The sequence below is a fragment of the Halichoeres trimaculatus genome, unplaced genomic scaffold (assembly GCF_033239565.1).
Source record: "Halichoeres trimaculatus isolate MK-OKI-2021-1 unplaced genomic scaffold, fHalTri1.1 fHalTri1_scaffold_18, whole genome shotgun sequence".
NCBI lineage: Eukaryota > Metazoa > Chordata > Actinopteri > Labriformes > Labridae > Halichoeres > Halichoeres trimaculatus.
This window is the reverse complement of record NW_027437196.1, coordinates 5,184,629-5,212,569: the sequence shown is the minus strand read 5'-3', so window position 1 is coordinate 5,212,569 and position 27,941 is coordinate 5,184,629. Positions and strand designations below refer to the sequence as shown.

General features: G+C 38.8%; 2 protein-coding genes across 5 annotated transcripts; one reads left to right on the top strand and one right to left on the bottom strand.

Moving 5' to 3' along the window:
- Positions 1 to 1,802: 1,802 nt before the first annotated feature.
- On the bottom strand, positions 1,803 to 11,019 carry lipib (lipase, member Ib). The gene is made up of 10 exons (XM_074694005.1): positions 10,918 to 11,019; positions 7,370 to 7,761; positions 6,420 to 6,528; positions 5,544 to 5,645; positions 5,270 to 5,359; positions 4,989 to 5,156; positions 4,765 to 4,854; positions 4,538 to 4,646; positions 3,720 to 3,893; positions 1,803 to 2,137 (listed from the first exon to the last, which is right to left on the bottom strand). The coding sequence occupies exons 1-10, from the start codon at positions 10,967 to 10,969 to the stop codon at positions 2,053 to 2,055; spliced, it is 1,371 nt and encodes a 456-aa protein (XP_074550106.1). The 5' UTR covers positions 10,970 to 11,019; the 3' UTR covers positions 1,803 to 2,052.
- LOC141807793 (SH2 domain-containing protein 1B) lies at positions 6,046 to 27,157 on the top strand. Of its 4 annotated transcripts, none has more exons than XM_074694004.1 (6): positions 6,046 to 6,568; positions 8,349 to 8,434; positions 17,409 to 17,626; positions 21,712 to 21,775; positions 25,853 to 26,090; positions 26,167 to 27,157. In XM_074694004.1, exons 3-6 carry the CDS (start codon positions 17,484 to 17,486, stop codon positions 26,217 to 26,219), a joined length of 498 nt encoding a protein of 165 aa, XP_074550105.1. In that variant the 5' UTR covers positions 6,046 to 6,568; positions 8,349 to 8,434; positions 17,409 to 17,483; the 3' UTR covers positions 26,220 to 27,157. The 4 variants fall into 4 exon arrangements, with proteins under 4 accessions (XP_074550105.1, XP_074550102.1, XP_074550104.1 ...); XM_074694001.1 differs by having other exon boundaries at positions 17,300 to 17,626; XM_074694003.1 differs by having other exon boundaries at positions 8,349 to 8,508; positions 17,300 to 17,626.
- The last annotated feature ends 784 nt before the right edge of the window (positions 27,158 to 27,941 follow it).

The following is a 27,941-nucleotide window of genomic DNA, read 5'->3' as shown; positions in this document are numbered from 1 at the left end:
ATCTTTATTTTTTAATCAATTTTACATCTAAATCACCCAGGTCTACACTCCTCGCCTTCTATGCTCTGCTTGTGAAAGACGCCTGGTGCTCCCAGTCCAGTGCGGCTCCAAATCACTAGCCAGACTCTTGTCCTCTGTTGTGCCCAATTGGTGAATGAATTACCTAACTCTATATGATCCACAGAGTCCCTTTCTACTTTTAGCGTCTGCTAAATGAAACTGTAAACTGTATTTTAATTTTTTTCCTTTTTGGACTACTTGAAAATCTCCAAACACAGGAAAGTAAGTGTCCATGAGCATGAAACCTCATAAGTGGGTTTAGTGCTTGTTACTTCACAGATTACAGATGATTTTTGCTTTTTTACAAAGTTGTAACAGGTTTATGTCTCCAAAAAGAAAACCAAACCATTATTTACAGAAAAGAAAGAGTCGTCAGATGTAGATTTAAATCTAAAGTTTATTTCAAACCATGTGTGAAAATACACAATAAAAAAAAAACATTTCAACAGTGTGACACTCGTACATCAGGAAATATTAATATCAGCTGCTCAGTTTGTCTGTGACACACGCACGTCCCTAAACAATCCTCACAAGCTGCCAAAGTCCTCGATTTCACGACCTACGATGACATCATTATCCTCAGTCTACGATCACTTCAGAACAAAACTCACAACTTATCTTTTCACACATTTACACAAAGATTATGCAGGTTTCTGACTCTTGAAGACAAACATCATAGCAGCAGCAGGGAGGAGAGGTTTGAAACCAGGAAGACTGAGAGCTGCTGCTAAAAGGCACAAAAAGAAACAGCCTCTGCACCCGGCCCTTATTTCTTACTGCACTGAAACCAACAATCAAAAAGTGGTAAATTTAAGAATAAAAAAAAAAAGTCTGTAATTATCTTGGAATGACAGGACAAATATTTCCATGGTACTGCAGTATTTGTATAAGACATAAATTCTGGCTCTTTATCCAAGCTCTGACAGGAGTGAAAACTCGTTGAAGATAATAAGGTTGAGGAAGAAGAGCAGGTTAAAGCTTCTTAAAAGGGGAAACATGAATAAGGAGAACATTAAATAAAATATTTCCAAACTTTAAAGAGAAAAAACATTGTTAGCCCCTTCATTTTTTAATATTTGTTGAAAGAAAAGGGACTTGAGAATTCTTTTCCATAAGAAAAACCCCCTAGGTAGAAAAATAGCTTTAAATGTGAAAATTAAAAATAAGGGCTGTCAAATTATTCGTACTTTTGTTTTAATCTTATCTAAACTCAATTATTTCTCATTTTGCAACAGTTTTGAATCCACTTACAACGTAAAGCAGCTCCTAAACAGTGCTCCGCTAGCTTTTGTGATGCAGCAGATATCAAGCTGCGCCTGCATGCTTCGCTCTCAGCTAATAACTCAAATTCAAAGTCCTGATACTTTAACACAGTTTGACACAAAGTCTGTAAACATTGTCCAAGCCCTTCACGCTGAAGTTCAGCATACAAATTCATCGTCATCATTTTAACAACAATTTCTTCACTTAGAGGTCCCTGCCCCACATTTTGGTTACTTTTCACCACTCCAAATTGCAGCTTAAAGCACTTAAGTTTGATTTTTTTTTATATACCAGATACATTTCTAAATGTTTTGTTGTGGTCACTCTTTTCAGAGGAAAGAAACTCTACATAACCATGTTTTAGCCTCAGTAAAATAACTTCTTAACCCCTAAAGTTGTCCGTAAAGAACGCAGCCCGAGCTTTGAGTGACCTGATCTCAACGTGATGTGAGTCTCATCTCCTTTCATAATCTTGTTTTCTATCTCACAGTATAACACAAGTTATGTGGTTAAGTCGTGGCCAGAAATCCCATCGTTAGCAGCAGACAGGTGGCTTCAAAAGTCCACAACCACAAGTGAATTTTCCAGTACTCCGGGTAATTCACAGCAAAAGACAGTTTGTCTTCATCGTCCAACCAGGAGAGACAACTCGGGGCCGGGAGACCCTGTAGCACCGGGAGGTCAGTTGAAAAGGTTTCTGTAGAAGAAGAGGTGTGTCTTTTGAAGTCATCAAAGACGAGGGCCGCAGGGTAAAGGTCGAAAAGCCACCTCCATGTTCTCCTCCATGATGATGTCGTAGCGGCACATCACGGGCCTGACAGACAAAAACAGAATACAGTAATCAGTACAACCTGCCATTTAAAGCACTTGCATTTCTTAACTTAAATTGTGTATATATTTTGTATTGTACTCAGTGCAAAGTTCTTTATTTAATATTGTAATTATTATTATTCTTCTCCACTACTGAAGCTCTATTTTTTCTACTTTTGTAACTCTTTCCACAACGTTTGTACTGAGACAGTGCAGTTTAAACCGGAGTCAAGTTCCTTGTATTCTTGAAAATACTTGGGGAATAAAGGTGATTCTGATTCTGATTGTGAGGAACTTCCAGTTTGTCCACAGGCGCCCCCTGCTGGTTTTTCCTGTTCATATTGAATGCTAATTATTAGTGCTGTCAGGCGATTAAAAAAAATTAATCTAATTAATTACAGGATTTGTAATTAATTAATCTAATTAATCGCATTTTAATCTCATATCTGCTTAAGGTCCCAAAATAAAGAATTTGAATTCCAGGACATTAAAATTACGTTAAAAGACATTTAAAAAACATTTCAAAAATAAGGTGGAAATATATACAACACATTTTTAGGTACCCTGAGGCATAAGAAACACATGAAAAAAGTTTTATGGTTCTATCTTTACAAAATCTACACAGTCCTGCACCTGAGATAAGCTGATTTGATCTTTAGGACGGTTTTTGCTTCTGTCACATTTTTACTCAATGTGGACTCAATTTTCACTGCAATATGAACTTCTATACTTCTATGAGGTCAAGAGAACCAGGGCTAAAGGCTAAAAACTGTGAGGAACTATGTCGGAAATTTGAAAATCTGACGAGAACACCACTTTTTCCAAGTAGGACAAACGGTTTGAAAATGCCAGACATTTGAAAATAAGTGCGTCTTTGAACGCCCCACGGGTTTGGGATCTAGATTAATCTGAGTTAATTTTTATAACGCTGTAATTAATTAATCTAATTAACGCTTTAAAATGACAGCCCTACTAATTATTTTTCCACGTAGACTGTGTATAGAGTAAACAGCGTGGCTTTGCCATTTACCATTGTACAGTTTTGAAGCCAAAATACCCCCGTCACAGGTGCCACCATTGGCAGCCATTGTGCCAGAGTCTGTGCAGTCAAGGCTATGAGAGAATCTTAGTGGAGCCTGGTGACAAAAATAATATATTTTTTTTCTTTTGAGAGTCTAATCTCGTCTTGGCTCTCCCTCCCATCACATTTTACAATCCTTGAAAAAAATACATAAGAGTGTCAGCTGTTAATCATTGTTTAATGTGACGTAAAGCCTTGTTTTTAACCTCTTTTAACAAATGAAAACAAAACTTTTCCGAAAAAGAGGACTTGAATACAAGGCAGCTAATTAATATCTTCAAATCACCACAACAGTTGGACGTGAGAAACATTTCTACCAGATGTATTAATTTTTTAAAGTTTGACCACAGCCCATATGGAATGACTGGGGAGATGGATTTATTGACCTATACTGCAGCCAGCCACCAGGGGGAGCAGTTTTGTGGTAACCTCACTTTGAGCAAAGCAAGATGAAATCCATCTTTTTTACGGCCTATGTTTTAAGCTCCATCCACCCATTACTGACCTCTCAGGGCGGTCCAGAGGAGTGAAGCGTATCCTCAGCAGCCGGATTTTATATCGAGGTCCGATCACGTTTCCCGTGTTGATCCTCAGGGAAATTTTCTGAACCTGCTGCAGTTCCTCGTCGAACTGAGCCAGCAGCCGCGTGGAGGTGTACTGCTCAAACCGGAGCAGCTTACTACAAGCAACAGGAGAAGAAATAGAGTTTAATTAATGATGCTTCAACAGCAGATTAAAAAAACACTCATGGCAGCAGCTGTTTCTCTCTTAGTGAGCAGGTAAAGGTGAGGGGTGATCACATGCAGCACGGAGGATTAAAGGCATAGATTTACCTCCAGTGGACCTTTAAAGATGTTTATACTACAAATTAACCCCGACCAATCCTTTTATCCAAAGCAGAAAGAAAGCTTTAACTAACGTGAGCTTTCTCCACGCTAAGCTCTATCACGGAAAATCAAGAGAAGAAGTCTGCATCTCACTTTGGGCTGAGACTCAGGGAAGTTTTTCTGCTTTTATGACAAAAAACTCTACAACTATTTTAAGAATTAGAGAAAACATTTTCCTTTAAAAAAAGACTTATCACATATAAGAGATGTTTTATTTGTCCTCTGATGTAGGAAAACAAGCCTTTAGGAAGTAGCAGCTTTCTGTCTCAAAACATGAAACCAATGCAGATGTGTTAAAACTGTAATTCCTTCAGTGTCCACATGGGGCTGGCTGCAGAAGCACTGAACGCCACACACACTTATTCAAAGAAGCCGATCTTTACAGCAAAAATAAACCCATTCACAGCCCGGTAATCTGAACTTTTACAGGACTTACTGGTCTATTCGGGCTTCTGTGAAGTTTCGGCCGTTGTGCAAACGGATAAAGACGACCCCCCAGCGGAGGTACTGGTTCCAGGTGACCATGTCCACTCTGTAGCTGAGCTCTGACACACACATGAATCATTCAGATTACTTTTTAAGTGAATCTACAGCAGTTAATCTACATTTCAGCCCTACAAGATTAGTGCAATGAGATTATGAGCGTGGTAATGTGTGACTTACTCCTGTAAGGCAGCGTGGCCGTAGTGCTGAAGAAGACTTTGGTCTGTCCGAGCTGGAGCAGATTTTCTCTCCACTTGCTGACATCATAACCTGCAGGTGAGACCACACAGGTGATCAGACACAGGACCTCAAACTTGGCAGGGTTAGACTAGAGGCTTTGGCGTCTGCAGGAAAAACAGCACGCAGGGAGAGCACAAACAGACTGAAAGTTCTCGACCACCTACCGAGCACAGGACAGGGGGCGGGTTTGAAGGCCTCACACTGCAGACAGCGCCCGTCTAGGAACTCGTTGTAGGAGGAGCAGGGGTAACCCGTGAGGCTGCAGGTCCGGTTCAGAGAGCACAGGAACAGAAACACTGAGCGCTGGTGGTCGCACACAAAGTAGGATTTACCTGAAGGAGAACGAAGCTGACAATTTATTGGCAGATCAACACGTCTAAGGTTGTATTCACAGGTCTGAGTGAAGATAAATATGTTTTAAACATTTTTAAGTTTGTGTTTGTACCTGAGAAGATGGTTTTAGGACAGCCTGGTTGGTCAGCTCCACCGTTTGCATAGAAGTCAATATGACCGTGAGCTCCCCTAAGTCCAAAAGCTGCACACAGAAAAACAGATATTGGCTTTGGTTATTATTCAGTTCTGTGATAACTTCTCTACAGCAAAAACCCACTCTACTCTTCTTGTTGATTATGTGGCAAAACAATTTTGTAAAACAAAAAATGTAAAATAAAATCTGTTTCAGGCTATAGGCTAAAAGTAGTGACATTATGAAATCTCACAGTTCATGTCGGTGTGAAGAACGTCAACAAACATGGCGTCTGAAGGGTCCAGCCTCTCATCTTCTGCTGCGCTGGTGAACATCGGTCCTGCTGGGTCCAGACCTGAAAGAAAAAATGGCACACATGTATCGATAAACACAAATATTCTCGAGGTTTTAAACATTATTTAAATGTTCAAACACAGAAATACAAATCAAACTCATCCCAGGGCACACACAACCAAAAATAGAAATTGTGTGTGTTTCATTTGTACTCTATTTAAACTGTTTTTTGTTGCGTATATTTTTTTATTTAAAAAAAGGGCTGTATGGAGGATAAACTGAATAGTTGAAGTACTAAGATGATATATAATAATTATGTTTTCTTTGAAATAGATGGTAAATATCTAACAAATGTTTATTTTTTATAAGTTTTATTGCTGATGTTCATTCTTAATTTATCTATTGAATACGTAATCAATTTTCAAATCAAATTTCTTAAATCATAAGATTAAATCAAGCAATATGAAGCATACAAGGCATTTTTAAACTAACGGTCGGTTCGCGAAAGTGCCGCGTGACAATTTCAAACTTGAGGGCCGCCCAGAGCATGAAGTGCCTCACGACAACACAAGAGCTAACGGTCGTTTCGAACGTCAAGTGCCTCGTGACGTTATAAAACCATTTAAAACTTAACGGTCGTTTCAAAAATGACACGACGTTCTTCGTCACAACTTTAGCAATTTAGTGAATATAAATAATGAACGCCGTGAAAAGCGCTTCCAAGAAGTGTCTTGGGAACTGCTAGCTTAAAAACATGACGTGATGTTACAGCTCGATTTAAATATGCGATACATCAAAACGGTTCGTACTATATTTACTGTATTTGTCTCTTTACCTGTGATTCGTCCAATCTTTCCCTTCAGGTTAGCGCCCACAAATCCAGCCAGGTGCGCTCCTAGACTGACTCCGATCAGGTGAACTGAGCTCAGGGAGGCTCCTTCCTCCTGTGGACATACAACATTCACAAGTCATCATACAGTCAAGGTACACATTTCAATTTTTCTCTTATTTGCTGTCTCAGCTTTTATAATTTCATTTATGGGTTGAAATAATGATGCAGGTGGAAAAAATTACAAATTGAAGAAAATTTGTGATGACAACATGAAAGTACATGTCAGCTATAAACACTTCTTTCTCAACCAGGATTCTAGTCCTGCTGATTTTGAGGTGGTTTTAAAACTGTTAAGAAATTAAAATAAAAATATTATACAAAACTATGTGAAAAATGTAAAAAGCTACATAGTCACATGCTGAAAACATGACTGAAATGCACAAAATTTCTTGTCGGCTTATGATTCCTGCACTAATATTTACAAAAATACAAAATTAAAAGCCTTCAAAGCTGTTGCTTGAAGCCACAGAGGTGTGTATTCAGCCTGATTTTTAGCTTGTATTGTCTTAAAACATCTCTAACGAGCTGTTTTAATGTTTTTCTTTGCCACATGGGGGCAGAATAACTACCTTGACCTGAAAAATACTAATAATTTACTTTATAAAGATGTAATGGCAAGCATTTAAGGAATCCTTTTGCGTTTTCATTTTAATAACAGTAATTATTCAACCTTAGATCTATTTGTGTACACCTGATAAATGTAAGCGCAATATTTGCACTCTCTCAGCTCTGTTTTTGGTCTTCACCAACTCAAGGGAGAGATTCTCCCTCTTTTGGGTGGTAAATGCTACCCAAAGTTCACCTCCCAGTCTCTAAATATACAGTTTTGTTTAATTGACTGGCTGAAAAACAGAAACAGGAGCTAAAAGAGGATAAAACACTGGAAAATTCACCTGCATGGTCATGATGAAGCCAGTTAGGTTCTGAGCAGCGTCCCTGGTGTAAGTCACAGCAAGGAAGTAGTTGAGGTTAGCCGCCCCCTTGTTCCAGTCCACCACGATGATGTTCATCTCCTCCTGCTCAGCCAGCAGGTGAACAATGTGGTCAATCCAGATAGGGGGCGCTCCAGTGGGTCGGTAGCCATGTATGACAAAGACAGTAGGGAGGTGGAGCTTGAAGAGCGGCTGGGAGTACGGGTTGTGGTGGTCGAGCTCGCGGCCGCAGTCGAGGTTGGAGCGGGTGTAGAGGAGCAGCCGAACGTACAGGCTGGTTCCCATGAAGCAGTGGGACAGGTTCAGGTCGGTGAAGTTATCGCAAGATTCCCCCTCCCCGCTCTCCTCCTGACCTGAGGGCACAACAGAAGACACGTCAGAGTTATTACTGATGTCTCTGTGTGACCTACAAAAGCAAATACGATCGTCGGCATAAAGAGTGACCAATTTTGCTTCCTCGGTTGGGTGTCAGATAAAGTTCTTAACCCAGCAGAAACAGACAATTTCACGTTTTACACAGCAAAATTTCTCAATCATTGATTTATTTAACTGTTAAAACTGTTAAAAAAGAGGAACTGCTTTGTCCACAAGGGGGTGCCAAAAATGACACAAACCAAAAGTTTCAGTAGCATTAAAGTAGTAAATGTAAAATTTATTTATTTAATCAATAAAAAAATAATCAAGCTAAAGGAAAGAGTGTAGAGAACAAATCCCAACTTTTTGTTGCAGAAAATGTTTAAAATCTGATATTTCGGTTTGTTTTATGTTTTAATGTGAGGAGACTCCTGCTCACGTGCCACCCTGGTTTGTGATGTTATTTCAGGTCATATTCAAATCCAATGAAGAACAGAATGAAGGGAATGTACAGACACACCTTTGACCTGCTCTGTATCTAAACCTCTTCTCACATGATCCTGACTGAACACTTCTGTGTTTACAGACGTTGTAATCAATCCTGAGTCCGGTAAACGACGCTGAGTAAGACGTCTTTAGCTCCATGATGTGAGGATTAAGGTGCCAGACAAGGTAACGTGGAGTCACCTGATCCTGTTTAAAGCGTCCAGCAGATGGTTGTTTCTACACTGAAATCAGGTTGCTGGGTTGGTTGTTCTCCTGCATCTTTTCTCCCCTTGCACATACATTAAAAGACCCAAAGTCACTCTGAACTACTGAATCATTGCAAGAGAAAACTCGGGGACCACTACTGGTCAGTGTTATCCTCTAGTGGTCTATCTCCTTGGTTTGTGTCATAAGCTGGGAAAGGAGAAGACAGTTCCTCTGTTCTTCTCGAACTTGACGCTTGTTTGTACTCGATGTCTTAGCTCTGATCTTATCAGCTTCATACAGTTTAAATTTGAGTAGTGATGGGATAAAGTTTAAACCACTACGGCGCTTATAGGTGGATGATGGGTCGTGGTGTCCTGAAAGTTTGAGCTCGGGGGTCCCAGTCAGCTTGAGTCTATCAATCCTTTACGTGTCTGGACTGGGCGAGGTTCCCCGTGTTGAGTCAAATTAAGCTACAGTCATTTGTGTTTTTTTATTTATTTTGATGCACTTTCTTTTCTTCTGTTTTGTTTTTCTACACATGCTCTGACAGATTAGACTCAATGTGCAAAAACAAAGGGGTAGGACTAGAAAAGTTTTCTGACTTCATCCTACACCCTTTTGGACAAGGTCTAAAGATCTATGCTATCAGAGTTGTCTCTTTAATTGTTTTGTTTTTTTTCTGCTTAAACACATTGTACATCGTATTTATCTGGTTGTTTTTAACCTGTTCAAATAAACAAAGCCACAGGCTCCACTCCTGGTCGTACCCTTCCGTCAATTCCTTTAAGTTTGAGCTTTGCAACTAGGGATGTCCCGATCTGATCGGTATCAGTGCCCAATATGACTATTTTTGAAGGATCCATTAGTATCGAAGTTTGTTACCTGATCAGGGCTGAACCAATTTTCACATGTTTTCAGCACCGTCACACTTTACGGCTACTGTAAATCAATCCATGTTGCAAACGTGTCCGCTGTGTGGGACTACTTCTCTTTGGAAAGCAATGATAGTGAAACAGCGTCTTCGACATTGTTAAAGTGAGTGTTCCTGGAGGAGACACCAACAGGGCTCATATTTATTCAACAAATATGATTCGTCATTTATAACAGAATCATCTATCATCACGATAAAATCCGTATCGGGACATCCGTATTCGCAATCATACTCCCCCAAGTCATCTAGATCAGTGAAACAAAACTTTTATTTCTGATGGATGCTGGAGCAACATCGCATCAGTTTGCATAAAGCGGAACAGGAAGTAACGCACTGAAACCACATCTTTTTTTGTTTTTAAATGAAACAAACCAGGTCAAATCTGGATCCTACTTAACCTAGCAGGAACTCCACAGTCTCGTGACTCCAGGTATCGTGTGCAGTCCTGACACGTGCTGGACTGCGAGATTGGTCAACTGTACCATGCGACTTGCTCATGTTAGGAACCTGCGATCTAAACATTTATGTCGAGTAAGTGCCCACTTGGTGCCAATGACCGCTCAACAGACTCAGACCCAACAGATCGAAAGAAAGTGGGAAGAAACTTCCATGCAATCTGCTCTAATTCGCACTACCGGCTGGGTACCGTCGTTGGGTATTCAACAGTGGAATGAGTTATCTTTGTGAAATTAAGCTAGCCAAATACTCAGGAGTACAGTGAGCAAAGGATTGCCCATTGTGAACACAACATAAGCTGATGGGCTCACTTGTTGGTAATACACCTACTGTTGTCTAAAATGACTGAATTAAACCTTCTAACAAAGTAAAATTACAGGTTGCCGCACAAAAATCCTCAAAGAGTGGAAGAGCAGTTCAGTAGTCAACATTTGAGGAACATAAAGCAGTCAAAGACATCTCGAAGCTGTGCAAAAGTTCAACATGAAAACAGTAATTCAGACTTGATGCGCTCAAATTGAAAGACCACGCGCTTCAGGATCCTCCCCCTCAGCTCAGAGACTGGCAGCAGTTTCCTGAAGCTGCTGGAGATTCCTGCTCTGCAATTATCTCACACAGGAGTCCGACACTGCCCTCAATAGGATCAGGCTGCTATAAAAAACACCTCATCCCTTCACCACCCGCCCTGCCGTGAAAACAAGAGGGTGCGATGGCCTCAATCCAGACCCAAACACATACACGGGCAACCTGTGGATAACTGACGGAGGACTGAGCCCCGTGGTCTCGGATTTATTTTTACACCCCCGGACAGAAACAGAAGCAGAGTTTTATTTTCATCTTCAAAGGAGAGTAAATGTGGGGTTGACTTAAAACTCTTCCCACACGTCTTCAAGCTGCATCTGTCACACTGTACATTGTACTTATGGATATTTGGAGTCCAACACATGTATTTTTTATCTCACTTTGCAGGATCAATCCTCCTCTAAGATAAGACCTGTACTCTAAGCACATTTCAGCTTGCACACTGATGAGACGTCCTGTTTTTTTGTGGTTAATGAGCAGAAATGTTTCTTACCTCTGCAGAGCACGAGGAGTCCCAGCAGACTCAGGAGCCTGCGAGGCAGCATCCTTCCTCCAGGCTCAGACGAAGAGTGAATGATAGAAAGAGGGACAGAGGGAGAGGGGGAGAAGAGGCTCTGAGTGCAGAGTGAAGGAGGGACTGACTGAACGGGCTAGGGAGGAGGGATCGTTGTAGGGAAAGGAGGGAGGAGGGGGAGGAGAGGAGTTGTCTTCAGTTTCCAGAAGTACAGAGAAGTTACAGAAGTCTTCACACAAATTCTGTGCAATGTCGTCCTTTTATCTTACATTCCCCTGAACCTAGAGTGATGTTCATGTTCCAATTAAATGCTCAAACACTGGTCGACCATGAATCAGACAGAAGCCCTGTGTCCACCAAGTCGTTCGGTTCGGTACGGTACGGTACGTAACGGTACGTCTCGAACTTTGACTAAAACCAAGACAGGCCCCAAAATTACCAACCCGTACCATCCCACTTTTTGGTACCAATCTGTTGGGGTGCAAGACATACTGATTCAACCCCAGAAGGCGGAGCTTCCAACAATGCAGTCCATTGATTGGTTGAACGAATGGTCATCTCAGTGCGGCATTAGCTGTATTTCTCCTCATATCTCACAGTCTTCTCTGAAACAAAGTTTGGTTGCGCTTTGTAGCAAAGAGCCACATGAGAATCACAAAGAAGACGAATTGCCAGACGTCTTCCATTGTTGCTCTTTGTCATTGTCACAAGTTTTCTTCTTCTTCTTCTTCTTATGTCACTTACCAACAAGGGCACGGTTTGCTGTGGAAACGCAAACAGGACCAGGCTTTAGTGATCCGACCCCTACCAAACTGTACTGATCCATACCGAACCGTTTGGCGGAAACGATGCTTTAGTTGACCGTACATCCCACAGATTCTTGAATGGGCTGAGATCTGAGTGATTTAGAGGCCACATAAACGTATTCCTCAAGACCAGCTAGTAAGGGATTCATGAGTATTTATTATAATGAGAATAATAATGATAAATATAACTTTATTTTTGTAGTACTTTTGAAAAACAGAATTTCACAATGTGCTTTGACAGCCAGGGCATAAAAACAAACACAGACTTTTCCTGTATATAGGTATATAGATTATTTTAAATGTTGTCTCCCCCCTCTTTTTTTTTGTTTGTTTTGTTTTTTTTAATGTGTTTTTCTCTTTGTCTTGCATCAACAATGTAACCTCTGTTGGATATTGTTCCATATAAGATATTGTCTCGTTTCTGTACAATCAGGTTTTTTTCTTACTGTTAAGAAACATTTGAAAACAATAAAAATGTTAGCCATAAAAAAAAAAAAAAAAACGCATACAAACTTCAAATATGAAACAAAAGCTTCAACCTGTATGAACTGAGGCAATACAAGAACCATGCAATATAAAATGAGAGGAGGACCAAGATAAAAGCTAAAACCATCAATTAACAAGAAAAAGAAAATAAAGACAATAAAAAAGGGGTTGGGAGTAGATTTCTCAAATGGTCTCACTTTTATTTATTTTCCTGATCATAAGCTACAGTTTAAAATGAATAATTTAATCCTGTTCCTTTTTTAAAAACATATTTACCCCTATATAACTGCTTTCAAAACTGCATTAACTATTCAGCAGAGAGCAGAGTAAATATAGAAAGCTGTGCTGGATTCCCCCTCGTGTCTGATTGGTAAGGTTGAAGACTGATTGTGGGTAATCTGTGCTGTAAAACTGGGAGTTGAACTGTAGATGGTTATTAATAGCTCCTCAGTCTCTAACCACACAGTACCCAGCCCATCCTGCCCTGTACTCACTGAATTCAACATCAACACATGTAATTTAACATCCAGTGAGCCGGCACCGACAGCAGACTATAAAAACACTTCAAAAGCAGAGAAAACTGAGCCGAGGGTTACAGTAATGTCAGCGTGCACGCTAAACACGTGAACGTAAATGATATCTGAGGTATGACTTGGATAAACTCAGGCTTCAGAAGAGTGGGTTCATCAGAAAGAGTAAAGCACCAGGACTTCAGTTTGAGTCAGGTTCACTGATTAAATGTTACTGTCTCTTTAAGACACATCAGGCCACTTTGGAACCTGACATTCTGGAACTCTCTTTCTTTCTTTATGAAAAGTCATGTTTCTGTTTATAGAATAAAAACCGTGCCCTTTAAGGAGAATCACCAACTAGTGATGTCACAGTTTGAGCAAATCTCGTGTTGTCCTCGTTGAGATGTGATTTTCTGAATAAGCTGCATCGCGCTGCATGACATCCATCATTTTTACCTCATATAATAATTTAGGTTAATATACTTTTCTAAAAAATGTGCAAACCATACATTTGAGGGGAAACACATTCAAAATCAGAAATGTGAGACGGTCGTTTGTCTAAAGCAGAGATAGACCGATGGATTTTTTGAGGTTGATATTGATTATTAGTAAGCAAGGAGGCCGATAACCGATATTTTAAAGGCGATATTCATTTGTAGTGAAAGTGAAAATGTTGGCGCAAAAATGTTGAATAATACAAACTCCAACATTTTGTTAAACAGCTTGCCAGCTTAGCAGCATGTTTCATAAAGTTAAATGAAAGCTTAATTAAAGATTAATAGCTAATGTTTTTTATAGTAAAAAAGTTTTCCAAAATTTCAATGTAACTGCAATAAAACTGGACAGAATTGAGTTTGTGCTGCCTTTTACAGGCATGTAATTAAATTAAATTAATTTTCTGTTTGGTTTTACATGACTGATTTCAATTTTTTTTTGACCATCTAGGGCTTCCGTAGTTTAGACAGGGAGAAATTATGTGCAGAGAAGCATCAACAAGCAGCTCCTGATTGTCTGCAGTTTAAAACATTTCTTATCATTTTTTAGAGGCAGAAAAACATATTCAAAGTATATTAAAACATAGTGACATATAAAAAACATAGTGACTGCAGACGGTGGCGCGGTCGCATTAGAGCTGAAACAACACAGTTTTGAATTGGTTTCATGTCGGCTGTTGGATAAAAAAAAAGGCAGATGCCGATATACCCCAAAATGCCAAATATCGTCCCCGATAATCGGCCTGGCCCAATATGGGTCTGTCCCTAGTCTAAAGTTATCAGGACATGGTGTTTCTGGTTGTGTGTTCCAGCTCCTCTGCAGTGATTGGCTGGTTAGCAGCCAGGTCAAAGGTCAGCATAAGGTCACTCTGTTCTGGCCTGTTAAAGAGCTTACCTGTCAGGTCGCGCCCTCTGATTAGTCACATGACCTTTTTGACCCGGACAGGGGTGTAGAGCAGGTCCACGCGAAAGTGAGCGTGGAAGGATGAAACATTTGTTGTTTTAATTTCCTCAGACTTTGAGTATCTCTGTTGTCTTCTGCTTTTCTTCAAAGCTAACATTAAGAGAGAAATATTGTTATTTACACACTTCCTCAGTTGGTGCTTTTTTTTTTTTTTTTAGTTTTGTTACCAATATTTCAGAATTTGGCAAAAATTGTTTATAAGATTTTAAATGCAGAAATCTTCAGGAGTATTTTCGCAGTTTTACTTAAGCAAACAAAGCATGAATGACTTAAAGCTCCTGTACTCGTGTTGCTTTTGGCGCCACCTTTGGATAAAGTTATACCTCTTGTCTCTCAGCTGGTTTCGACCTTTACATAATTATTATTATTATTATTCCTGTTTTTAAGCCCCCAAAAGAAGGTCCGTGTCATGAAAACATCACTCATAGAGGGGTTTCTGTTTCGTTAGCTTTGCAGCTAACCCTCACCTGTGAGTTTAGAAACAGCTGTTTGACAGCTTTACTTCTTAAAATGCATTTTATTCAACATTTGGGCACCAAAGCGTTGCTAAAAAATGTGTCTCAGACAGTTGGCGTGCTGCGTTTGTTGGAAAGCTGTTGAAAGTGAGCGTGACTCACTGTAAAGGAGATTGGAGGTTAATAAAGGTTGATATTAAAGGTTAATACAGGTTTGACTGTAATCCGTAATCTGAGCACGTGTAATGTTTGCACATCAGAGCTGCGATGGCCAAACACGATTTGTTTAAAATCACTTAAAGGGTTTAATCAGGCTTTCAGCGAAAGATGGGGACGTTTGGAGAAGGATAATGATTGTGGATGCAGTGAATAAACCAACAGGAATAAAACTCTGTGTCCATTCAGATGAATCAATCTGTAAGAGACGATCTGAGGCCTCTGTGGTCAGGTCAGGAGGTCAGCGCGGTCTGTGTGGTCTATTCTAAGAAACTTCAGCTAAAGCTGCTGAGATAATCACAGCTGAAGCAGCAAACCTGAACCATATTCATGTGTCTGCAGTATTAGGTAATGATAATAGGATGATCCAACCTTTCTGTTTCCGACACCATGAGCTGCATTATGACTGTTGGCTTTGAGCCGGGAGCTTTATGCTTCTGTGAAACGGTGTCACAGCTGATCTTTGCATCATTCGTTCACCAGAGAGTGCTGCGAGTTGTCTTTCAGCAACACCCGGTGAAAAGCTCTTAGAAATGTGACTATGACGAGACAGGCTTCAGGATACAACATTAAAAAAGCGTCTTACTCTGTCTGAACGACACTTTTTAGACTGTGAGGATCTGAAAACTTCAGTTTGAGGCCGCTTTGATTAAAGAGTGCTTTTGTAAAAAACAAAACAAAAAAAAAAACAGGAAAGTCAATCTGAGGTATACATTCACCAGCCACTTAATTAGGTACACCTTGCTCGTACCGGGTTGGACCCCCTTTTGCCTTTGTCGTCTGAACATCCATGATGAGAATCTCCCGTTCCACCACATCCCAAAGGTGCTCTATTGGATTGAGATCTGGGGACTGTGGAGGACATTTGAGTACAGGGAACTCATTGTCATGTTGAAGAAAGCAGTCTGAGATGATTCCAGCTTTATGACATGGAGCGTTATCCTGCTGGAAGTAGCCATCAGAAGATGGGTACACTGTGCTCATAAAGGGATGGACATGGTCAGCAACAATACTCAGGTAGGCTGTGGACTTTAAACCATGCTCAGTTGGTACTAAGGGGCCCAAAGTGAGCCAAGAAAATATCCCCCACACCATTACACCAGCAGCAGCAGCCTGAACTGTTGATACAAGGCAGGATGGATCCATGCTTTCATGTTGTTGAGGCCAAATTCTGACCCTACCATCTGAATGTGGAGCAGAAATCCAGACTCATCAGACCAGGCAACGTTTCTCCAATCTTCTATTGTCCAGTTTTGGTGTTGCTGTGTGAATTGTAGCCTCAGTTTCCTGTTCTTAGCTGACAGGAGGGTCACCCGGTGTGGTCTTCTGCTGCTGTAGCCCATCTGCCTCAAGGTTGGACGTGTTGTGGGTTCAGAGATGCTCTTCTGCAGACCTCGGTTGTAACCAGTGGTTATTTGAGTTACTGTTGCCTTTCTATCAGCTCCAACCAGTCTGTCCATTCTCCTCTGACCTCTGGCATCAACAAGGCATTTTGACCCACAGAACTGCTGCTCACTGGATATTTTCTGTTTTTGGGACCATTCTCTGTAAACCCTAGAGATGGTTGTGGGTTAAAATCCCAGTAGATCAGCAGTTTCGAGGAGTTGGACAGGTGTGCCAAATAAAGTGGTCGGTGAGTGTATGTTGTATAACAAGGATGCCAATAATGATATAGCCTTTATGATGTCTTTTTGATAATATCATAGATTGTTTGAGCATGGCAACACCAAGTTTCTGTATCTTAGGCTCATAGTGAGATGATTATTGAAGCTCTGCAAACTGGTGATTCACTTATGACAGGGCTGCTGCTGACCTCTTGTGGCTGGGTGTTGAAGGAAACAGTCTGTGGATCGACTTTCAGACAAAACTTGTTTCTTGTCCAAACTTCCACCAGTTTTAATACTTGCATTACTTTTAATCACTCAATGTCAAAAATCTTTATCATAATGAGAAATGTAAATGTGGCAGAGATCAGTGTGGATGCAGTGGAGTATTAGAGCAGTGTGTATGTGTCTGTCTGTGGGTGTTGTGCTGTTGATTTGGGTCAAACAACTCGTCCTGTGCTTTTCTAACTTTCTGATGATCTAAAGTTTGCACAGTGTGACTTGTTTTACGTTTTTTTTGTTTAAGCATGCATCATCTTTTACTCCATCTTCACAGAAGTGAATGTGTTTTTAAGACATCCTAGATAACCATCTTTCTACTGCTGTTTCATGCACAGCTTCAGACGCTGCAAACAGGCTATAAATATTAATCAAAATGTTCCTATTTCCTTCTGATTCTCATGATAACCTGACTTTTTTCTCGAGTCCCCGTCTTTCAAAAGCGCACACTTCCTGTGAAACTGTGAGGCCAACGCTGTGGTTTGTTCTGCCGCTATCAGTCTGACTTGTTGAGCGTTGACCTCTTGTTTCTTTTCACTCATCAGACCTCAGAGAAACAGCAACTGAATCCAGCGTAGCAACAAGCTAAACATCAGGAGTAGGTCTCCGGTATCTGGATGAAATCTTTGGGGATAGATCTGTTCCTCTTCCTAGAAACGAAGCAGCTGTGAGAAAGCAGAAGAAGTTTGGTTCGCTGGATGTCTCGGTGCGCTGCAGTCTCGCCTCAGCATGGCAGCAGCTCTGCCGCTGTGTTACCACGGACCCATCAGTAAAACGGAGTGCGAGAATTTGCTGGGGAAGAAGAACAAGGACGGAGCCTACCTGATCCGAGACAGCGAGACCATCCAGGGAGCCATGTGTCTGTGTGTTTAGTGAGTACTGAATCTTCTTCCCTCATATATGATAAATGATGAATCCTCTAAATCCGACTATGTGCATATTTAACCACTTATTTCAACTCATCAGACATTTCTTTCTCTCCTGATATTCTCACCTTAACCTGCCCATGTTTTGTCAGATGTTGTTTCTTGTAATAGTTAAATTTTAGGTTAAATTAAATTAGACTAGGTTGTTTTTTTTCTGTACCTCAGGGGAAACCTGTTTCAGGTAACAAGCAGTTCATGGCACCATTAGTGTGGCTGTTTAAGCGTTGGCTGAGGTCAGTGGTCGACCATCTGCTGCATTTACCCCTTCTCTTTATTTCCTGTCACTTTTCAAGCAGCTGTCAATAAAATTGAAAATGCCTGAAAAAATCTAAATTCAAAACAGGAAATAGAAAAGAAACGAGAATTTAGTGTGACTTGGTGTATCATAACAGAGAAGACAACTCACCGGGCAGTAATGAAAACAAACAGATAGGGCTAAAAACTCTTAGATTAAATAAAAAGATACTTTCAAAGTGTGTGTTGGACTGGTTTTGCTGGCTCTTTGTTCAGCAGTGTGGCTGAGGTTGTAAGGAAAGGAAGATTTAATCATTTACTTTTATATCACAAACTCACACATATCTACGTTAGTGTTTATTGTAACACATTGACTACACCCTTGTGGGAAGAACTCAGATTAGACCTGATTCTTATCATGTGTCGACTGTATAACATTTTAAGTTCTTCATTTTTGTCAGCACACAGTGTGCATGAATGTTGATATTAGTTTATTAGCTTAGCTCAGCTGTGTTTTTATAGCAGCATCATAGACATTTGCAGCAAGCCGCCGAACGTGCTTCACAACAGAGAGAAAGAGAATTTCATACAGACAACAACAGATAAAAGTTAGTAATGGGACTAAACTAAAAAAAGTTATCAAATTAATTTGAGGCTTTTTGATGTCAATATTTGACACAAGAAGCAACATTTTTCCATTCAGATTAATTTTGGCGGATGGCTGAACCAGTGAGCAGACATTTATAAGCTTAAACAACAAAATCATGTTTATTTTCAATCCTATAAACCCTTCAGTGTAAAGTGCAGTTTAAGGAACATTACTGAATTTTGAGCTGCCAAAGTTTACAAGGCTAAAAGAAATCAGGCTTTCAGGGACTTTTTGCAAACTTTATACGTGTAAAACCTTTAAAGTTCCCTTTCTACCATCTGAAATGGTTGAAACAAATGTGGTCCCTTAAGACCTCAGTCCTGCAAGAGTTGGGTCACCATCTCTGTGTGACTTGGCACAAACAACAAACTTTTTGGCACCATGACAACTCTGAGCCTGCTTCAGCTCTCCGTCATTTTTCAGTGACACTGAGTTCTCGTACTGGCTCTGGTGCCCATGCTTGTCACTACAAGCTTTGCTTGTCTACAAGTCTTTTCATAGTTTAGCATCAAAGTTCATGTTGGATTCTTATGAACACACGCAGACTCTGAGAGCCTCAAAGAAGGGGTCTGATGGTTCCCAGAGCCAGGACTAAACATGGTGAAGCTGCTTTCTGTTTTATGCTCCTAAGATTTGGAAGGCCTCAACTCTGACAATGTTCAAATCCAGATATGTGTGTATATATCTATCTAAAGATCTTCCATCTTAAGAGACGGAAGGGGTTGGACATGCAAGTATGATAGATACACTCAAAATCGAACAAATAACATTAAAAAACATAATCTGCAGTTGTTCCCCCCTAAAAAATACCTCTTCAAACCATTGTGATGGTAAATATTTATTTATTTATTTATTTATCAAATATTATTTTGGTTTATGGTATTTTCTTTCTATTTCTAATTTTGTTTAAATTTTTTGCTTTTTTTTTTTTCATTAAAAAATAATTAAAGTATCGATGAATAAAAAATATGAATTCAGGTAAGCTTTGCAAATGACAACTGGAAGTATTTTATCTGTACTCCTTGCATTTAATTTAATTTAATCTAATTTAATTTTATTTTATTTTGTTTTATTTTGTATTGTTTTATTTTATTTCATTTTATTTTTAATATTTGATGGAATAAATTTATTTTGCCTATTGTGGTTTTATCTTATTTTAGCTGTAAAACACTTTGAATTGCCTTGTGTAATTATTTCAATGCACTTTTTTCTGTAATTAATTAATCATAATTAAAGTCCCAGCCCTGAAAATAAAGCAAATAATGCTAAGAATGATCTCAAATAAATTAATTAAAGTCAATGGAGTCAAACGGTTTGATGATAAAGAGGCAGAGGATTCTTAATGTCAGAAAGTTCTTTCTCCCCGACCTTTTTGGAACACACAAGAAACATTCTAGAACCTCGTCAAGTGAAACATGTTCTGGAATGTACGAAGGAGCGAGTCCGGGTGCAAAGTGTTTGTAGTGTTAGTATTTATATTACACATACTTTTTTAGCTTATTCCAAATCACAATGTCAGAGTAATCTAGAGAGCATTGTGACCAGGTTTGTAGAGAAATTAATGTTTGAGTTATTTATATTTGAAAGACTCAGAGGTCACAAATACAAATGGAGCGCTTAATGTGACATGATTAAAAAATGATTCATGACCAAAACATATTAAACTCATAACCAGGAGATGGTTGTTGATGGTGCTGCCTTTGTGGCTTTCAAAACATGTAAACTTGTTGTGACGCTAAGAAAACAAAATGTGTAAGTCTATCAATAGAGAATACATATTTCATGTTTGAATCTTTTTCTTTTATTTCAGATATCTTTGATATTGGATGCAGAATTACTCTATTTTTATTCTAATTCATGTCTTTGTGTCTTAATTATTTCAAATGTTATTTAAAAGAATCCTGAGCAGGCCTACAGTGCTGCTGAAAAAGGGGAAGTTCATGTTTCTGGTTAAGAAAAGACTCTGTATGAGTTCCTTTTCTCAACTGTACCAAGAATGTTTTATCCTTTATAACGTCAGCATCTCTTTCAGTTAACCTCTCATGTCTTCAAACATTTTTTTCTGTTTCTGCGCTGTTTGATTCTCATCTTGAGGTGTTTTAGTTTTTTAAAGTTTGACCACAGCCCATCTGGACTGACTGGAAAGACAGATTTTTTAACCTATACTGCAGCCAGCCACCAGGGGGAGCAGTTTTTGTGGAGACCTCACTTAGAGCCGGACATCCATTTTTTTTTCAGTCTATGGTGTGTACATTGTTTCTGGTCTTTCTGCAGCCAGCCTCAAGCAGATTCTCGATGAAAAGCAACTTTTAGCACTTCCGTGTAGGCTTCATTTTTTCTAAACTGGATGTTGGCCCTCGGCTGAAGCCTGCAAAGGCTACATTATAACCAATTATACAGCAGTTCATCAGAGGCTGTCTCATTTCAAAGGTTCCCCGACTAATTTGGCCCCCCTTTTGGGTCCCGCCAAGTACGGCTTTGATGAACCCTTCATAGCCTCACTTATCCTAAGATTCATAGATTTTTGTTTTACTGTGGGAAAATGTGTTTGGGCTCTTTGTAATTAACACACAGAGGTAAAACACTTCTTACATTATGAGTCTTCTTCTCATTATGGCAAAATTTATTATAGGATTTCTTTCCAAACAGAATCGGTTTCCATTAACATTTTACACAAAGTCCCAACTTGTTGAAAACCAGGGTTGAAAAGGAAGTGGTTGAATGAACTAATAATACGTATGAAAGATGCAGTGCCAAAAGTACACACGCAGCAAACAAAATAGATTTTCTAAATATAGGCTCAAATATCTGAAACAATAACAGGCTTATGAACAGCTGTGTCTCGTGACAGTGATGATGAACGCCATGCTCACACTGGTTTGTGGCCTGATAAGGTGATGTTGAGGTTGTCTGTTGTTTTGTAGCTTTTATTCCATTGCACACGCTCAGTGTCTATGCATGAAACCACAGCTAATAACACTGGAAACAAAAAAGCTCTGAGAAGGCCACAAGTGGATCAGGTGACCATCCCAGGTTCCCTTAACTCATCAGCGTTTTATATGCTCTTTTTTAAATTTTCTTATACAATGATGGTTGAATATCATAAAGATGTGATAATTAATAAAACTTTTCTCTTGTGTCTTTGCAGCAAACAGAGGGTGGTGTACACCTACAGGCTTCTGCAGACACACAATGGAAACTACACTCTGATGGTAAACACACACACACACACATACTAGCAAACACACATTATCATCATGTGCTTATATCATTGCAATCATGTAGAGCAGGGGTGGCCAACCAGTCAGAGACTAAGAGTTACAAAAATTATCGTGGTACTAAGAAGAGCCACATCACAAACGTGGTCTCACAAACGCACTACCTCTCACATATAAGATGAAAATCAATACATTTCCAATTTTCCAAGCAAGATTTATTGTGTTAGTAAGTGTGTTTAAATTCCTATTTGAAGCCGTGTCAAAGACAAATTTTAATGTTTTTACTGCAGAAAAGATCTATCTATCTATCTATAAAAACATATATATATATATATATATATATATATATATATATATATATATATATATATATATATATATATATATATATATATATATATGTATGATAAGATTTTTTTAAAATTTGTCATGGACTAAGTGCAGTGCTGCTCATATTTGATGCACATTCGCTCATACATACATACATTCATACCAACAACAGTATACAATTTAAAATACAATACCATGCCTGTTGTAAATAAATAAGAAACTGAGTAAAAGCTATGTTTGCTGTGGCATGCCACCAGTGACACAACATATGAATAAATACAAACATACCGGTACAGTGTTAAAATCCATGCCAATAAAAAGAGATTTAAAAAGAGATTGGTGGGAGAAAGAGTAAGAACCCCCTTCTGCTCATACACTAGACTATTGTGTTACGTCACCGCTGATTGTTTATTAAGTAAAGTTATGGAGGTAGAGAGGAAGGAGAGGTTGAAGCGATTACTTTTCGCTCTACTGGCTCTGAACCGTCTTCCAGAGGGCAGTAGCTCATATTCTGAGTGAAGAACATGAGAAGGGTCGTCTAGAATATGTTGTGCCCTGCTGACAACAATTTTTTCAAAGATAGTTTGAAGGGACAGGTAATCTTTTTTAACTATCACTTTCATAGCGCATTTAAGCAGTTTGTTTATCTTTGATTTGCACTGAACAGATAAGGAGCCGAACCAGGCTGCCATCCCATATCTGATCAGGCTCCCCATAACAGGTTTATAGAAAGTCAACATCACATTCTCACGGACACCAAACAATCTTAGTCTACGAAGGAAATGCAGTCTCTGGGCAAGTTTGGCACACAAGAAATCAACATGCACATCAACATCCACTTTAGTAAGATGTCTATCTGGATGCCTAAATATGTGTAGGAGTCCACCTGCTCAATCAGACTGTGACTTATTGAAACAGGGTCATGTGATCTAACTGCCCTGGGGTCGAATATCATCTCTTTAGTTTTGCTAGTGTTCAGAATGAGGTGATGTTCCTCACACCAAGCCTGAAATGAGACAACCTCATTTATGTAAACAGAAGGGCAGCCATCAACATGCAAGAGGCTAAGAATAAGAGTGTCATCTGAAAATTTTATGACAAAGTTATCTTGATGACTGGCTCTGCAGTCGTTTGTGTACAGTGTAAATAAGAGAGGGGAGCTCACAGCTCCTTGGGGTACCCCTGTACTACTTTTTTAACTATAGAGAGTGTACCATTTACATTGACTTGTTGTGACCTGTCAGTCAAGAAGGAGTAAAACCATTTGATAATCACAGGGTTTACCTTTAAGTTGAGGAGCTTCTCAGCAAGCAGATGGGGTCAGACTGTATCAAAAGATGAGCTAAAATCTGCAAATAAGACTCTAGTATAAGCCTTTGGATTTTCAAGGTGCTTGCTTATAAGATGAGACACACTAAGGACTGCGTTCTCAGTGCTGTGACACTTCCTGTATGCAAACTGCAAAGGGTCAAGAAGAGGAGAAATCACTGGTTTGATCATATCAACAACGACTCTCTCAAAACACATCATAACAATACAAGTTAACGCAATAGGTCGAAAATCCTTGTTCTCAGAGGGACATGACACTTTAGGAATGGGAACGATAGTAGACCTCTTCCACAGTGCTGGAACAGTGTGGCTGTCAAGGGACAGTTGAAAGACAGGGCACCAAGCCTCAGTTAATTCAGATGAACAGTGTTTTAACAAGCAAGCAGGCAAGCCATCTGGCCCCACAGACTTTTTATTACACACTTTTTTAAACACAGACTGAACCAGCCAAGGATCAATTTTCACTAAGTGTGAGTAATCAAAGACGAGATCTAACTCTTCTAAGGACGATATATATACATATACCCAAAAATTTCCCACAACCCTGACCCTTACCCACAAATTTCACCAAAAGACTTAATAAAGTGATTTTTGCATAATATGGGACCTTTAGTACCTGTATGTCTTTCTAAATACTAGGGATGCTCCGATACCAATCGGTGGTATTGGTTATCGGTTTATCAGTGCCCGTCAAAGCCGGATCGGTATTGGTGGGATGAGATCCATGGTGCCGATCCAGGGAAACAGCTCTATGCCTTTTTTTTTTTTTTTACTCTTGGCTACTTTATTTGAAATGTTGCCTCTGATGCACTTTCTTTGTTTTCTGCTGCACCACCAGTCAACAGGGTATGAAAGTTTACATTTGGGAAAAAACTTGTGTACATTCTGAAGAATCACTACGATGGTAAACATTAAAATGTTTCAAATAATATTAACTTAAGTTATTCCATATACTCATTTTTGGTCTTTCACCCAAAACATTACCAATCTTATCCCACAGTAGAGCATGCAGGTTATTACTTAACACTGGTATCGGATCAGTATCAGCCGATACCAAAGCCCAGGTATCCGTATCCGTAGTGGTATCCGTATCCGTATTGGTATCCGTATCCGTATTGGTATCCGTATCCGTATCTGTACCGGTATCCGTATTGGTATCTGTACCGGTATCCGTATAGGTATCTGTATCAGTATCGGCATCCGTATTGGTATTGGTATTGGTATCGTATAGGTATTCATAGTTGTATTGGTATTTCTACCCGTATCCGGATCCATGTTGGTATCCGTATCTGTATCCATATTCGTATCCGTATCCATACCTGTATTGGAATCCGTATTGGTATCCGTATCCGTATCTGTATTGGTTTCTTCTGTATCCGTATCCGTACCGGAATCTGTATCGGAACCACAAAAGTTGGATTGGTACATCCCTACTAAATACGTTGTTGATGATTTTGCTTTGATTGTCTGATCTCAGCCTACTGTTACATGATTGTTCAGCACCTCTCAGACTACATTCGTGCTACAAACAGCAACCTGAACACCAGTACCACAGTCTCACGTACGCACCTCTCTGAATTTTTTGTCGGAATCTTTAAACAGCGATAAGAAACAATGGAACAAAGTGAAAATAATATAAATACACCCCCACATTCACATGATGTGTTCCTACTCTGTCTATCAGATACCAATGATTAGATTATGTTGGTACCTTTAATGGAAACTCAGCAGTTATCAGGTCTCCCCCTCATCACAGGAAACTCCTCCGACGACACCAGACACAATAACAGTCACAGCTCTTTTCTGACAGACGCTATTATGAGGGAGAACTTTTTTCCACTCCAGAGACTAACCGTGAATTCACTTTGAGCTGATCTCTCAGACTGCTTAAGTTAAGTTGGAGTGGGTTTTCATGTGGTTAAAACCTTTAAAGACTTTTTTTTTTTCATCTTTTTAATCTAGTTTCCTCCTTGGTTGATCTAAATATCTATTTTTGGCTTTCTTTCCTCCTACACATCTTGGTGTTTCCATGCTGTCAACATTTCCTCTTTTGTGCTGTGGCTGGATTGATGCTTTTTTTTTTTGAGGTCAAAGGCAACCAAAGCTGCCTCGAAGTTTGTTTGTGCTTTTCTTCTTTCTGTTAGCAGGATAAAAGGAAGTAACAATCGAGGCCACTGACCTCATTTTCACTTGAGTATTAAAAACCACACAGGTGGATCGTAAGCAGGTAGAGCTTCAAAATACAGTTTAGGTAATTAATCGAAAATCGTATTTAAACTCAGTGTTGTGGTCTGATTGGGTCACATTAAAGTTAATTTTTGGCTCATACCTTTTTGTTCATTCTTACAACTAAACAACAAACTTTGATTCTGATAGAAAGGTCAAAATGGTAAAGAGTTGTTGTTTCCCCAGGCTGCAGGAGGCATCAAAGAAGTGTTTTTCAAGACTCTGGACGATCTGATCTTTCACTATAAGAGGAGGAACCAAGGCCTGGCCATACACCTGCGCCACTCCGTCAAAAGAAAGACGGATTTGTTCATCCAGCCTCGACACATTCCTGCGCCAACTCGACCTGTGCCTGAACCGCCTGTACCCCAGGGACCACAGGAGCTCCACCCTGTGGAGGACTTTGAAGATCATGATTATGAGAGTATGTTAGACACAGTTTCTGTCTCTTCACATCTGTTCTGGTTGGTTGAGGGTTTCACCTTTACTTTGTTTTCCAGATGCTCCAGAGTCACAGTACGTTGAAGTCTTGCCTCCAGAGTCCAGACCCTGAGTCATCACATTTGGAGGAATAAAGACTGAACTGAACATGAGTGCTCATGGACTAAAAACCAAAGCTTTTGTCTGCTTTCTATCCTGGGATTAAATCTCTTTGACTGCTGGCTTCTACTCTCCTGAAGACTTAAATAAGTCAACAACCGCTGGATGGATTGCCAAGAAACTTGCTTCAGACCCTGGACTGGACTTTCTGTTAGGTTTTTGCAGACAAGAGCATTTTGCTCTGAGGTGTATGAATAGAGACAGTGTGCCTCCCACTACTCCCACTGTAAGAAAATGAAACCAAATTGTCGCTTGTAAGGTAAAAAAAATATTGCTCTGGTGATGTTTCCTGTAAGTCCAAAGTTGCACAATTCTCATTTGTCAACAGGCTGTCAGTTGTTGAAAATACTGAACTCAACCAAGTATTGTTCAAGCTATGATGAGGTAAGAGGCGGGGCCTCAGCTATGCCCTTATATGGACAAAACTCTTGAATTTGGTAACTTAAAAAGTGAAGAGTTGTAGAAAATGTCACCTTCTGTACAGTGTATGCAGATAGAGAAACTAGCTATTTAGACCAGAAATGTTTTTTTAACGCCAAAAATAAAAATTTTGACAGCCTGGATCAAAAATGGTCTTTTTTGGCTTGGTGTATTTGTAGCCTCTTGTGGACAATCAAGGAACTGCACTTTTTTGCACATCTGAAAAGGCTTCTTTTTTAAACTGGAAGTTGCTGCTTGTTTAGGGGGTGGGGTTTACAGCGTGTACTGCAGCCAGCAGGGGGGGCTCAAGCAGTGTAATTTCTGTGATTCATCTGAATGTCTTAATCCGGGACCTGCTACCTTTTATGCTAGCATCTCTACAACAACTCCATATGTATTCTGTTAAATTAGAAGCGATTACCACGATTTCAGAAATGTGGCTGCAGGAAATAGCGCCACCCGGTGGACCAATCACAGAGCATGCAGTCAGTAAGTCCTGTGACATGTAGCTACATTTTTAAGGAGGTGCATGTCAGATAAATTAAGATTAAGATTAATATATATATATATATATATATATATATATATATATATATATATATATATATACAATTATTATAAATTGAATTTTAATAATAGATAATATAATTAATAAAACTATAATTAAATAAATATATTGAGTATTATTATATAAATATTTAATTAATTATATATGTATAATTATTATATATTAATATAAAATAATATATTTGTGTGTGTATATATATATGTATATATATATATATATATATATATATATATATATATATATATATATATATATATATATATATATAAATACATATATTTATGTATTTTTATATATATATATGTATATATATATATATATATATGTATGTATGTTTATATATATATATATATATATTTACAATTATTATAAATTGAATTATATTAATAGATAATATAATTAATAAAACTATAATTAAATAAATATATTGAGTATTATTATATAAATATTTAATTAATTATATATGTATAATTATTATATATTAATATAAAATAATATATTTGTGTGTGTATATATATATGTATATATATATATATATGTATTTATATATATATATATATAAATACATATATATATGTATTTTTATATATATATATATATATATATATATATATATATATATATATATATATATATGTATATATATATATGTATGTATGTTTATATATATATATATATATATATATA

Coding starts and splice junctions, on each gene's coding strand:
- lipib (XM_074694005.1), bottom strand. CDS start 10,969: ATGCTGCCTCGCAGGCTCCTGAGTCTGCTGGGACTCCTCGTGCTCTGC. Junction 5,157..5,269: donor TCCTAAAACCATCTTCTCAG/GTACAAACACAA, acceptor GTTCTCCTTCAG/GTAAATCCTACTTTGTGTGC. Junction 3,894..4,537: donor ACAGAAGCCCGAATAGACCA/GTAAGTCCTGTA, acceptor TGTTGCTTGTAG/TAAGCTGCTCCGGTTTGAGC.
- LOC141807793 (XM_074694004.1), top strand. CDS start 17,484: ATGGCAGCAGCTCTGCCGCTGTGTTACCACGGACCCATCAGTAAAACG. Junction 21,776..25,852: donor ATGGAAACTACACTCTGATG/GTAAACACACAC, acceptor TTGTTTCCCCAG/GCTGCAGGAGGCATCAAAGA. Junction 26,091..26,166: donor TGAAGATCATGATTATGAGA/GTATGTTAGACA, acceptor TTTGTTTTCCAG/ATGCTCCAGAGTCACAGTAC.